At 32.5% G+C, this 13,341-nt stretch overlaps 1 protein-coding gene across 1 annotated transcript; it reads right to left on the reverse strand.

Moving 5' to 3' along the window:
* Positions 1-2,203: 2,203 nt before the first annotated feature.
* On the reverse strand, positions 2,204-12,152 carry LOC125073867 (putative uncharacterized protein DDB_G0282133). Its single transcript, XM_047684949.1, has 5 exons — positions 12,013-12,152; positions 10,341-10,680; positions 5,933-6,031; positions 3,770-3,853; positions 2,204-2,962 (listed from the first exon to the last, which is right to left on the reverse strand). The coding sequence occupies exons 1-5, from the start codon at positions 12,150-12,152 to the stop codon at positions 2,204-2,206; spliced, it is 1,422 nt and encodes a 473-aa protein (XP_047540905.1).
* Positions 12,153-13,341: the final 1,189 nt, after the last annotated feature.

Here is a 13,341-nt window from a genome sequence, read left to right on the forward strand (position 1 = left end):
AAATATAGAATCTAATTAGTAACTAATGTTTATATTAAAATCTGATATCTTCGTTCACATATAAAGCTCACACTCCCTCTAAATCCTTCTCTGTTAAAGATTTCTAATCGTAGAACTCTTTACTTAAGGCGTTGTAAGACCTACACATGTTTCAAATGGCATAAAAAAAACACCGCTTTCTCGCTAATATGTCATAAGTATTCATTTGGCCAACATGTTCATATGTGGTTTATATTCGAGTAGGCCCTAAAAATTTCGTTTGTAGAATGTCGTGTTAGAGATTATATATTAAAACTAAAATCGATTCGGAAAATAGATCATACCGAAATACTTTTAAAAGTTAGAATTTATATTTTACGGGCAGTTTTTTTAGGATGAGATGAGTTATGAAAAGATTCGTTGAACGGTCAATTTGAGTTCGAGTTGTTCGAGATGAACAGCTATCCAATGGCGTATACAAAAATTGTTTCATTAAACAGCAAACGATTTGATTATTTCTATTTAAATTCAGTGATACAATTACCAATGTTTCAAAAATATATCTTATTTAATATAATAGCTAACAGCCCCAATCATACTAATACGTTTTTTTTGGGGGATTCTCGGGCGAACGAAGAACATTTCTCCAAAGAACGCATGCAGGACAAATGTTGGACAAACATTGAACAAATAATTAATTTTCATTATCACGATGTAATATCTCGAGGTTAGGTGCTTTCGTTGCTACTTATTTCTGGAAAAATTCTGAAACGCAAGCTTGGATCCTATACCTTCTAAATCCTTAGTCATATTAAGAGAATTTGCCCAGCCGTGGAATATAATGAGGCTGTTACTGTATGATCCAGGTTAGATGTACGACAAAGAGCTCGTATAAGAGGTGAGAGCATTTATATCCAAGTCTGGTTGTTATTACTATAAATATGAATGTTAAAGATAACTTCAAAATTTACATTACGACTCAAAACAGAAAAAACGCTCTGAAAAATTACATCATTAAGCTTTATCAGGTTACCTTTGTTAATGAAACAAAATTGTTTTTATTATAATATGTACCTATTTTCATTCTTTAATTAAAATTACGTTTAGGTGTTGAAGTTTGTTACAAAAAACAAAACACATTCTGGTTAATTATGTAATTTAATAAAAACAATAAATTATTTACATTTTTTCTTACAATATAATGTTGTCATCACATTTCTTACAATAAACAGATATAATACAATACAATAAACATATATAATAAAATATATTTTAAACAGGTATGACCTGTTACAAATAAATTTTATATTAAAAAAAAAAAACTTGTACTGAGCATTCTAACTGTCAAATATGGGCGGGAAACTGTGTGGATTTCAATTGCGACATTTTGTTTTAGTTGTCGACATTGGTTTGCCGTTAAACTTTCGCCTCAGAGCCAGACCTATGTATTACATAAAAAAGACTACTAGCTTTGTTGATGTTTCAAATAAACTCGTATTTTCTACAGTACGTTACTACAAGAGCAGTCTTGCAATACTTTTTCGAAATTTTAGTAGAATTCCTTTAAATCAGTGGTAATGATCGATGAATATTTATGACAATTTTTTGGGCGTTTCGTCGACTTTTCGCAAGAACTTAAACTTAAAAAAAACTTAGAACATCGCTAGATAGATTAGAGATGCAATATTTATGTATAAATTATGTCCGATAGCCTTGACTTCTCGCTTTATTCCAGGAAATCTTGAATAAGAAACGATTGACGGATATATGTAGTTTAGTGAGATGGTTCAATTTAGTTATTGTAACGCAGATATGAGATCGATCTGATAATTGTTATCGGATAGTCGACATAATATTAATTTCAGTGGTATAGAATTACTTGTAGTACGTCGATGATTTATAAAATCAATATTTAGTAGAAAACGCTACCTTATCTAAACATATATATAATTATATTATATACAAAAACATTTACATAAAATTTTAGCCCTATTGGTTTAGCATTTTTTCAGTTAGGTTAAAAAAATACGTGTCCTGATTTATTAGTATAAATATAAAATGAGACGAATATTTTATTACCTTTGTCTACTTTCTTACTTTTTAGAAAAAAAACTTAAGTTCGAAATAAATTATATGATACAGCGAACACATTATTTATAATAATATCTATTGATATTTTTTTGAAATCTTTATACGAGATAGTTATATCTACCTAATTAAAATATCAGAAAGTCAAATATTTATTGATCCTATTAATAAAACTTTCCGAAAGAACTGGTTTTGCGGCGATACGATCTCTTAAGCTAGCTATAGTCGACGCTAAGTACGAAGCTGGAGTTGACGCAACAAAACTGATAGGACGAGGACTCGTCACAACATAATTAGGTTTCAAATTATTATAAACATTTCTTCCACCAATCAGTACAACGTTTTCAGTTGTCGAATCATATTTAACCTCTTTGTTACTACCTGCTGAAACATCGTCAATATATAATGGAGTAGGACTCGGTGCTCTTGTGAATAGATCTTTAATGTCATCGTAAGCGGGTCTAACTGGAATTGATACGGTCGTTGAAATTGGATTGAAATTAAATTTAGATTTATAAGGTTGGTAGTTATTATTATAATCGGCTGTATAGTCGTAATATTCTTTAGAATTGTATTGTTCTAAATCTTCTTTGACTGGTATTGTCTGTCTGTTTTGATTAATATTTACATTTGTGTTTGGTTTGTTGTATACATTAGGATTTGGATTATAGTTATTTATGTTGTAAAAGTCTTTGTTAACTTTGTCTTCGTCATATCTAACATTAGCATTGTAGCCGTTTTCATCGGCTGTGTACGAAACGATCTGTGTTCTACCGTCCGGTAGTCGAACTCTGTATTCTCCGTTTGTAGCTGAACCGCTGCTCTGTTGCGAATGTGAGAAATCATCACCCGTTTTGTGATCTCTTACGGCGTAAGAGAAAGCGTAATTTTGATTCTGAAAATAATAATAATTAAATAAAATTTTTGATTATAATATATTGTTTTTTAATTTTTTCATTGAAATTATTTTGGTTGTCAATGTTCCTAAATAAGTGATATTAATGTACGTTGTAATTACATTTACATTTAACTATTAAGAATAAGAAACAATATAAACTAATAAACTATTGTTATATCTGATGGTGATTCTGATTCAAATCAATAAATCAGCTTTTTCTAAACAGACAGCCGATGGTCCATCTGATGGTGGTTACCATAGACAAACATAATACGGACTTGAATGTAAACAACAAAACATAGGTAAAGATGTTTATTTAAAATCCGAAATGTTACTAGGAGACACATCTCTTGTGGTAACGCATAATAACACAAAGTATACCTTACCTTTTGTAGAATATTTGATAAGGAGTGGTAGCTACCCAAACAGGTTTGCACAAAGCCTTACCACCAAGTAAGCTTTACCATATACGATATAATCTCATTCTTATGTTTGCAATATCTCTACATAGTATAAAAAAAATGTCGCATCTCGTCTATACGCTTAGATCTTTTTAACTACGCAACGGATTTTAATACGATTTTCGCCAATAAACAGAACGATTCAAGTGGAAAGTTTACATTTATAATACAGATATATTAGCGAGACTGAGATTTTCAATATTAAACATTACCAGTGTTAAGTTTGTTCATCAATCGAAAAGTTGTGTACCCTTATTGTATCAATATATCGTAACAATAATCAGACCAACAAATATACTTAAATACATATTTTAAACCATAAAATTAATTATAAATATCATACCTCGTTGCTACCGTATTCAGGATTGTGGTTTTCATTGGATACGTCGTTGTTTTCGTAACGGTTATCGTAATCCAGATTTTTCGGCTGAAAATTAATTTATATAATAATATATGTTTATATAAATGTTGTTATAATTACGTCAATGGTTTTATTGGCTCGCTCGTGGCCGGATTTCAGGGTTCAAATACAGACTTATCAATTTCCTAGCTCTAGGCTACTACTGGGAATTAATTTTCGGAGGAACGCAACAATTGTTATTTGTCCTAACGATTATTACAAATTAAAGTCAATAGACTAAAGAAACGGACAGAAAGTCATCATGGTTAAAGTTAATGATGAAAAATTTAAGAAATTAAGTTTAGTTTTAATTACATCCAATATTGTTGTCTTAATATAATGCGTTGATATTAAATACCTCAAATTATAAAACAGAATACACATGGAGCGCACATATTGAGAAGCGTCTTTTTGTTAATAGTTCAAAAGTGCTGTCACTTTCATTAATAATAATTCACATATTATACCCTGTACAAGTTAGCTTGATCTTTTTGACAAATGTAATTTTGTTTGATCGACACAACTTTGCAATGACGAACAGATTATTTTCTTAATTTAATGATTTTAAAAATATTTAAAAAAATACATATAATACAAAAGTTCATAAAGATTCAAGCGTTATTCGAAAATTTTAAGACTTTTTCTAATATATATGATTGCTTCGAAGTAAAATTTAAATAGAAACACTGAAAATAATAGGCGCTTGTACAATGTTACATCGGTCGGACGGTAGGGACGCGAATAACATGCAGGAACTGCTACAATTATCGATTACAAAAATCCTTATTAAAGATCGTTGTTATGTTATTGTTACGAACGGGGACCTTTTTGGTTGGGGTCTCTTTAGCTAATATAACTCATTTTAGAAAATTAAGTTAAAAAAAAAAACTAATTTGAATTACGCATTCCATCGTTCCATCGACTATTATATGTGTTATATTTTCTGTTTCTCATCACTAGCCCGTGTGTCAAAAAGATCAAGCTAACTTGAACAGGGTATAACAGTTTGTTAATTGTTACTAACAGGAACTCACATTCGATTTTGATAGTATATTCGCTTTTATTGTGTAATGCTCAGCGCGTTTCATCTGCCTTTTATTTTATAATCACAGCTAAGAACATTAAGAAACGATAAAACAAAAAAACTTAAAATCAGTTATAAAATCCTAACTCGAATAACAGATGAGATATTCTCTGAGAACAGTAGTAAAGTCTCAGACGTGATATGCGATACTGACGATAACAATAATAACATTAACAGGATACAAGTATCAAAATTGCGTATCACTGTAGGTCAACTTGAAGCATTTAATGATCGAGTGATTTTAAGAAGTGAGTTTTAACTAGAATAGCAGTGCTAATAGGATATTAATTTCAACGTGCAATAATAAAAAATAGAACGATATGAACGTATTTTTAATTTTTCTTTAAGCAACGCGAAAATACATATCATTATTGCTATTAAATGTAATGTAATTAGAATTATTTAAACATAATACAGATTACTAACAGTATTTAAAACGGGATATTTACCATGTTTTTTATTTTTATTTGTTGGAGCTCGATATTTCGACATTATCTACGAATGTCTTGTTCACGAGACTGACGTTTGCGAGTTTGCATTCGAAATTTCATGTGCAAATAAAACATATAGTAAGGCTGAAAGTGACAGTGGTAGTGGTAACCAGTGTTTACGCAGCAAACGTACGAGAAAGGAGGTAGTCCGATATGGACACTTCTATATATGCCGTCAACATCTACCCGATTCCAGAGAACATGAATGTGACGACAGACATACTATAGAATGTGTTCGAAAACACAAGTGCATCGTTAATTCCCTGCCTTCATAACCTTAAGAAACGACAAAACCTTTCGTGTGAGTACTAGACCAGTGAGGCAAACGAAACTATATATTTAACCTAAAACATTCCTCAATGAATAGCCCGTTTATAAATAAGGCTATAATAATAACTCACTTCTGGTTAGTAGTTCTATTGAATGGCGCGTTTAACCATACAAATTATTTAAATATATAGCGTAGATATTCAATTAAACACAGTCACGTGACACAGTTTATTTTTAATGAGTACGAAATATATAACATACCTGGTAATTGTTGTAAAGTTTCTGTTTATGTAAATTCAATAGGTTATGTTGAGCGTTATCCGATAATGCTTTGTATATTGGCGGTAATACTGTTCGTTCCTGTAAATAAATATAATATAATCATTTTAACTGTTTATTCTGTGGGAGGAGTCCGGGAAAACCCGTTTGGAAAGGTACCACCCACTCATTAGATATCCTACCATCAATCAGCTACACTTAGTATTGTTGCGATCTGGTTACACGGGACATAACATCTTAGCCTTCAAGGTTAGTGGCGCACTGGTATGATGTAATGGTTTATATTTTTACAGCGTCAATGTCTATAGGTGGTGGTGACCACTTACCATTGGGTGGCCTATTTGTCCGTCCTATTACATTAAAAAACACACAATTTTTTCAACACGTATTCAATTTAATTATCATTATAAAAGGATACTCTATATTTTATATAAAAAGGGGTAAGGTTGACTTTTGACCCCAACACCGGTTTATCAATTATCCTGAAATTTGTCACATATATTAATCGTTTTATGGAGAAGGTTGAGCCGAGATGGCCCAGTGGTTAGAACGCGTGCATCTTAACCGATGATTTCGGGTTCAAACCCAGGCAGGCACCACTGAAATTTCATGTGCTTAATTTGTGTTTATAATTCATCTCGTGCTCGGCGGTGAAGGAAAACATCGTGAGGAAACCTGCATGTGTCTAATTTCAACGAAATTCTGCCACATATGTATTCCGCCAACCCGCATTGGAGCAGCGTGGTAGAATATGCCCCAAACCTTCTCCTCAAAGGGAGAGGAGGCCTTTATCCCAGCAGTGGGACATTTACGGGCTGCTAATGGAGAAGGTTTCTGTACGATTCGATTAGTTGAAATTTACTGTGACCGAATCGACTGATTTCAATGAAATTGTATGTATTTGAGTGGATGGTTTGATGGGCCAATCGGCAAAAGAAGGCTAGGGAGATCAAGTAGACTATAGGCAGGCGACTTAACGGAATTAACAGAAAAGGACTGGAAAAATATCGAAAAGACGGAGATGATTGGAAAGGACTGGAGGAGGCCTTCACCCGAGGAGGGGTACATAATCAATAACAAAAACTAACATTTAAACATAAGCAGAACACTAAAATCTAACAAACTACTAAGAAATACCAACATTAGTAATGGAAAATAAGCTTATGGAAGTAAAGGCTTCATTATTATTATTTGTTTAAATTTTGCAAATCTTGGTGTACACCGGTTAGTATTGATCACGGATCGAAGTCAAGTGAGCATAATCTGGGTCCTAATCTAAAATTTTAATTAGTATTATGTTTTGGCAATGTAATACTATCTTTATCAGACTGCATAAAAATTCTCACTGTTCTACATGTGTTCAGTATTGCAGCTTTCTGTAATTGAATAAATGTATGTAAAGTGATGAAGTTGCAGGATGATGCCTGTAGTAGAAGGAACTATCGGTACTATATTATTATTGCGTGGATGATTTAGATTGGACCAATCAGAGGATAAATTATTGTTTAAATAATTGCAAGAACTCGTGTAGCAATTAAGAAGTCGGATGATATAGTACTTCGTACAATTCAAAAAATTCTGTAAAAATCTCTTTGAAAAAATATTTCGATTTAATAAATACCACATTATTTTGTATTACCTACATGAATCCACTGAGAATTGAACTCAATGCACACCGAGCTACGATTGAATAGAAATGTGCATTTAAATAGAACAATTACAGAATGACAAACAACAGTTGTGGATTTATCGTGCGGCAACACCTGTGTGAAGTGTAATCAATCATACGCCATAAGGGCGCATGCAAAGAAAAAATAATAATATCGCATTATTTCGACTAGAGACGCTTCGAAAACAGCGATTTATGTAGGAATTACGTATAATATTTCACATAGCATCTAATTTCGTTTATTTGTTTGCTAAAAACTAGCTTCTTGTCTTGATATAAAATCATAAAAACTAGCTTCTTGTTTTGATATGATCATTACCCATTGACTTCCTTCAAGTTGTTCTTGGGATATTCCCAAGAAGGGATTTTTGGTAAATACAACTTCAGCATCTGCTTCTCTTATTAAAAAAAAAAATCTTTACTAGATTCGGTTGTATATTATGACCAGTTTGAACTTTAGATGTATCCATATATCATATTAATATATAACCGAATCTAGTAAGATTCGGTTGTATATTATGACCAGTTTGAACTTTAGATGTACATATATACAATACATTGACCAACAAAGTTATCTTAAATATATACTTTTTGATGTTTTGGCATTCAATAAAATGCAAGCCAGACATATTGCTCTTGAAACATATTTTTTAAATCTAGAAATATATTTGTTAAACTTGATAGTACTATTATGATACTCGGAATACCGATCTCTCATGAAGCACTGCAAGCGACACACTTTACGACTTTACACTCAGTGCAATATATAAACAGAAATTCTTACAAAATTTAGACATGCTTTAAGATTCTGGTCATACTATGGTTGAAGTATAACGCAGTCAGCTTTATAAAGGCTCAACCAACTAAACATGAGGCTAAGCAAAACTTTATGAAGACATTAATGTGATGTTATTTAAAATTCAAATAATTGTTTAATAGTGTGAATTAATCTCGTAATAAAAAAGTTTGAATATCGCAGTAAAAATAAAAAAAAGTTCGATTTCTCTGAATATTTTCTCGCAGATTTAGGATTTAGCAGGTCAGCTTAGTGAACGACTTCCTATTTACTGGGAGCTTATTCCGTAGCATATCAGCGCGAACAGAGACAAATAGGTATACATAGAGGAACAGACTGTTACATAATAAATAAATAATACATATAAATAAATATTGGACAACATCACATTCATTCAAGACAACAAAGAAAACTAATGAACTTTTTCTACATCCACTCGGCCGGAAAGCTAACCCGGGAACTCGGAGTGGCTCATGAAAACCGGTGTACACACTACTCAACCATGGAGGTCGTCAAACATGACGCGTAAAATAAAACTTTTCGCTATTTTAATGGCCCGACACTTGTATTCAACTCGCCCTAGGGCAAGTCATGCTGGATAACCACAATAAGGAAGATGCCCTACTTAGCCCTATAGATTGTCACTCAAACTCAGTGAAACTTAACTTGTAAAAGTAGGACATATTAAGCCATAACTCCAAGTTCTAACGCTTGTTAGTAATCAAATAATGAGAACTTCAAAGATCTTTTACATTTTTCATTTGGCTGTGTTTGCTGTTCCTTATCCAAAGGTTGGTAATATTCTGGATAGTTGTGTGATACGAATGCGTTTGCTTGATAGTTTAGTTAGTACTTAGGGGGTAGTTCGGATATTAAATATTTTATGTTCTTTTCTGTATCGCTGACGTGTGTGCATAAACAAACTATTTTTTTATTTTAAATATTTGTTAGGATTCGTTGCAAATAAGCAAATCTATAAGAAAGTCGGGAAAAAGAGCAAATACCTGATGGTAAGTGGTACCATCCCTACCATACCATCGCACTCAGAGATTGCCGCAATAAGAAACAGTAAGCAATCCTTATAGCACCAATGCACCACCAGCCTTGGGAACTAAGATTTTATGTCCCCTGTGTCACAATGATGTGGTATTGTGGAAGCCCGCCTGGGTTTCCAAAAAGCAATACTTATAATCAGTGTTCAAGTCAATTAAATTCAACAGTAAGCCACAATAAATTGTCAGTTATTTATTTCCACGAAAAGAAAGGTTATTAAAACAAACTTGGTATCATGTGGCTTTGCTGTAATTCGACAATTTCTCTTAATTATGATTTGAACTCATCTATTTGAGCGCCATCAATTGGTATTAATTCTTGTGAAACACAAAGAGCCTCTTAATTAACCCCTTTATAAAACTGTCTTTGTGTAATTAACTTTGAATTTTCGTTTATTGTACGAATATTTATAATTCGGTTCGATTTTTAGTACCCAGATGGTCTAATGGTACATGTGGATCTTACCCTAAGATCGCATTAAAATCTAGAAAAGTGTCAATTTTTATTGGTATATTTGTTTTTATTTTCATCTCATGCTCAGTAAAGGAAAATATATTGAGAGAACTACGGTCGATTGAAATATCATCCTATAAGCCCGATCTGGAGTAGCGTGATGAAGTAAAAATTTTCAAAAAATACTAAACATTCCTTACACCAGCAATGTAAATATCCTTGGGAACTAAGAAGAAGTAACTTGTACCTGTACATGCTCATTCAACCTTCGAACCGGAACAATTCTAAGTGCTGCTGTTTGGAGGTAGAATATGTGATACCTACCTAAGAGGGCTTGCGTAAAGCCTCACAGGATATTTATCATCTTTTATCAATCGCATAAATAAAATAAATCACTCAGTTAAAAATCAAGTACGTACCTCATAATTATTGTAACCATTATCCCTGATGAATCCATTATATCCCCTATTTTTAATCGTATCGGCATAAGGGACGCTGTTGTAGGAAGTTGCTTGATATTCAACATTATTAAAGGTATCTGGTATATCCTTATCATAAAGATCTTGTCCGAAATTTTGATTAGAATTCAGATAGGGTTTGAAAATATTATTAATCTGGGAAGATTGAGCTATGGAATTGTTGGGTGGGTTGGGATTTAGGTCGCTTCTGATGATTGATTCGATGAGAGGTCGGGATGTCACCACAAGAGGCCGTCGGGGTGCTGGTGGTGAGTCGTTTGGGAACAGAACTGGTCCTTTCCTGCAAGACATAAATATGAGATTTGAATTTTATTGACTATTCTGAGTGATATTGTGCATACTATTCATAAAAGAGTTACAATCCGTAAATATTCTGCTTAATGTACTGTACCAGCCAAGAAGAATATTTTAAGTTTATCCTTTCATACTATTTTTGTGCAGGTTTATGGATAGACATTTGCCTGACTTTATACGACATGACCAATATAGTTCAGGCATAGGACCAAAGACTTGACATGATTTCTCACCATGAGATTATAACATTGACGACTTTTTGACTTTAAGCTGCACCTGAGAATTCCTTTACGGAATTTTAGCTCAGTACTCCAGATAAGCAGGATTCAAGAATACCGCTAGACTAAAATATATATTCAGAATAAAAAATAGTATGCTATGAATTTGTCAGTTTGTTCGTTGATACATTTAATCAAAGCCAAGATCGTTATCATTGATAATCACTAGTTGCTAATGGGAAATCCATAGTAAGAGCAATCAATACAACAGACGGACGGAACTTTTAACTATCCAAGCTAACGACTGTTGTTTAATGAAAATAGTATTAAACTTGTACAAATGACTTAAAATAGATCTTATATAGCAATCGTGGCGAAATTGGTCATTAGTTTACTGACTTGTAAAGCAATGGCTGTCGAAAATATATTGATAGATGAAACTAGTGTGACTTATTGGCCGAAATTTCATAATTATTACTAGTTTTGAAATATATAAGATAAAATTATGTTTTTTTGTAATTGAAATTTTTATTATAGCATCACGTAAGCACTAATGAATACACATCGTTTAAAGTTTTTACTTTAAATCAAATTTTCCAAAAGTACAATTTCAGCTCTATAGCAGTTTTTCCTATCCACATATATACATAATTCGTTTTTATAATACATCTCATATTTAGTGGTGAAGAAAAAGCATCCTGTATAGCTTACACGTATCTTAATGCTTTGAAATTTAATATTTGTAAATAATAAATTTGACAAAAAAAGACCCTCAGAGATTTCTTTCGACGGTTCTTCTCAGCTCGGGTATTTTCTTTTCTGAACCGGTGGTAGTGTTTCATTTGACAATCAATAAGTAAGTGTAATGCTTTTATATTGAATAAAATAATTCGATTTAATTTAAATTAAAATCTTGCACACAGGTATCCAGCAATAAAGTACCGCCAAATCTTCTTTTCAAGGAAAAACTAGGCCTATTCTTAATTAGTAAGCATTTATAGGTATTATCAGTTATTATTATTGTTACTATACCATTATTTTGATGCTAAACTATTAATTTACAAATACGCAAACAAAGTATTAATAGTTTCTTTACTCACTTGGTCGGTTCCACTTTTGTTTCTTTCAAAAACTGCACTTGATATGGATGGTAGTTGAAGTTTCTTGGTGCAAGAAGACTCGCCGGTGTCGGTATTTCTTGTGCAATAGCCGCAGTTATGATGAGGAATAAGGTGATCATGGTTTATCTGAAATCGTATTTAAAATTGTAGTCAAGAAACCCCAAGAAACCAAAATTCCAGCGGTTTTATACAATCGATATTCCTTCGGTACAGGGAAAAGTGAGGATCTATTAACCGAAAATATTAACGGGTATTAAGAAGTAAAAAAAATAACTCTAACTTTAGAGGTAAATATTAATCTTGCATTTTGACACAAAAATACAAAAGAGAACGTACAGTGGAAGGATAATTAATATTATTAAAATAATACTTATCATTAAAAAAAAAGCAATATATACTTTATTCAATTAGACTCTTGCGAGCACTTTTCAACTGTCATTTTACACGCTTCAATTAAATTTTAAGCTAACATCGCTTCGGAATTTCGGGAAGAAATCTCTCCGATACACAGTGACATAGGTTTTTAAATAATAGGACTATTATTGATGCAGCGTAGGAATTAACGACTAACTTCAAACTTAATTAACCTATTAAAATTAAAATACCATACTATATTTGTGCTGCAGAAGAGGGCTATTCGCGTAATCTATAACCAAGGAACCAAGGAATCATTAAGGTATAAATTTAAAGAAATTAAGATATTGACTGTTGCTTCTCAATATATATTCTGTAATGTTTTGTATGTACGGAAAAATATTAATGTTTTTATGAGAAAATGTGATTCTCATAACTTTGGTGCAAGGAACAAACATAATCTTGTTACTCCTGCTACTCGACTGCAGAGTCAGTAACTCTTTTGTTGGGCAATGTATACGCTTCTACAACAGGATTCCAGAAAGCGTTAAAAATGCTTCTCTTGCGAAATTTAAAAAAATTGTTAAGGAACGCTTGTGTGCGAAAGGTTACGATACAATTAGTGAGGTTATGTTTGATAGCACACCTTGGGAATGAAACGATCGCCTCCTGGCTGTTTCTATTCATATACAATTATGTGTATAAATAATTTGACGAAAAAAAAAGACCCGCTGAGTTTCTTTCGCCGGTTGTACGTATGGCGTATTAGCGTATGGCGCTGTTAGAAATATCAATCATCCCTTACTTCGCCAATGCTCCACCAACCTTCGGAACTAAGATGTTATATCCCTTATGTCTGTAGATATACTGGTTCACTCACCCTTCAAACCCGAACACAACAATACCAAGTATAGCTTCTTGGTGGCAGAATATCTGATGAGTGGGTGGTACCTA

This window comes from Vanessa atalanta, chromosome 26, assembly GCF_905147765.1.
Source record: "Vanessa atalanta chromosome 26, ilVanAtal1.2, whole genome shotgun sequence".
In the NCBI taxonomy this organism is placed as follows: domain Eukaryota; kingdom Metazoa; phylum Arthropoda; class Insecta; order Lepidoptera; family Nymphalidae; genus Vanessa; species Vanessa atalanta.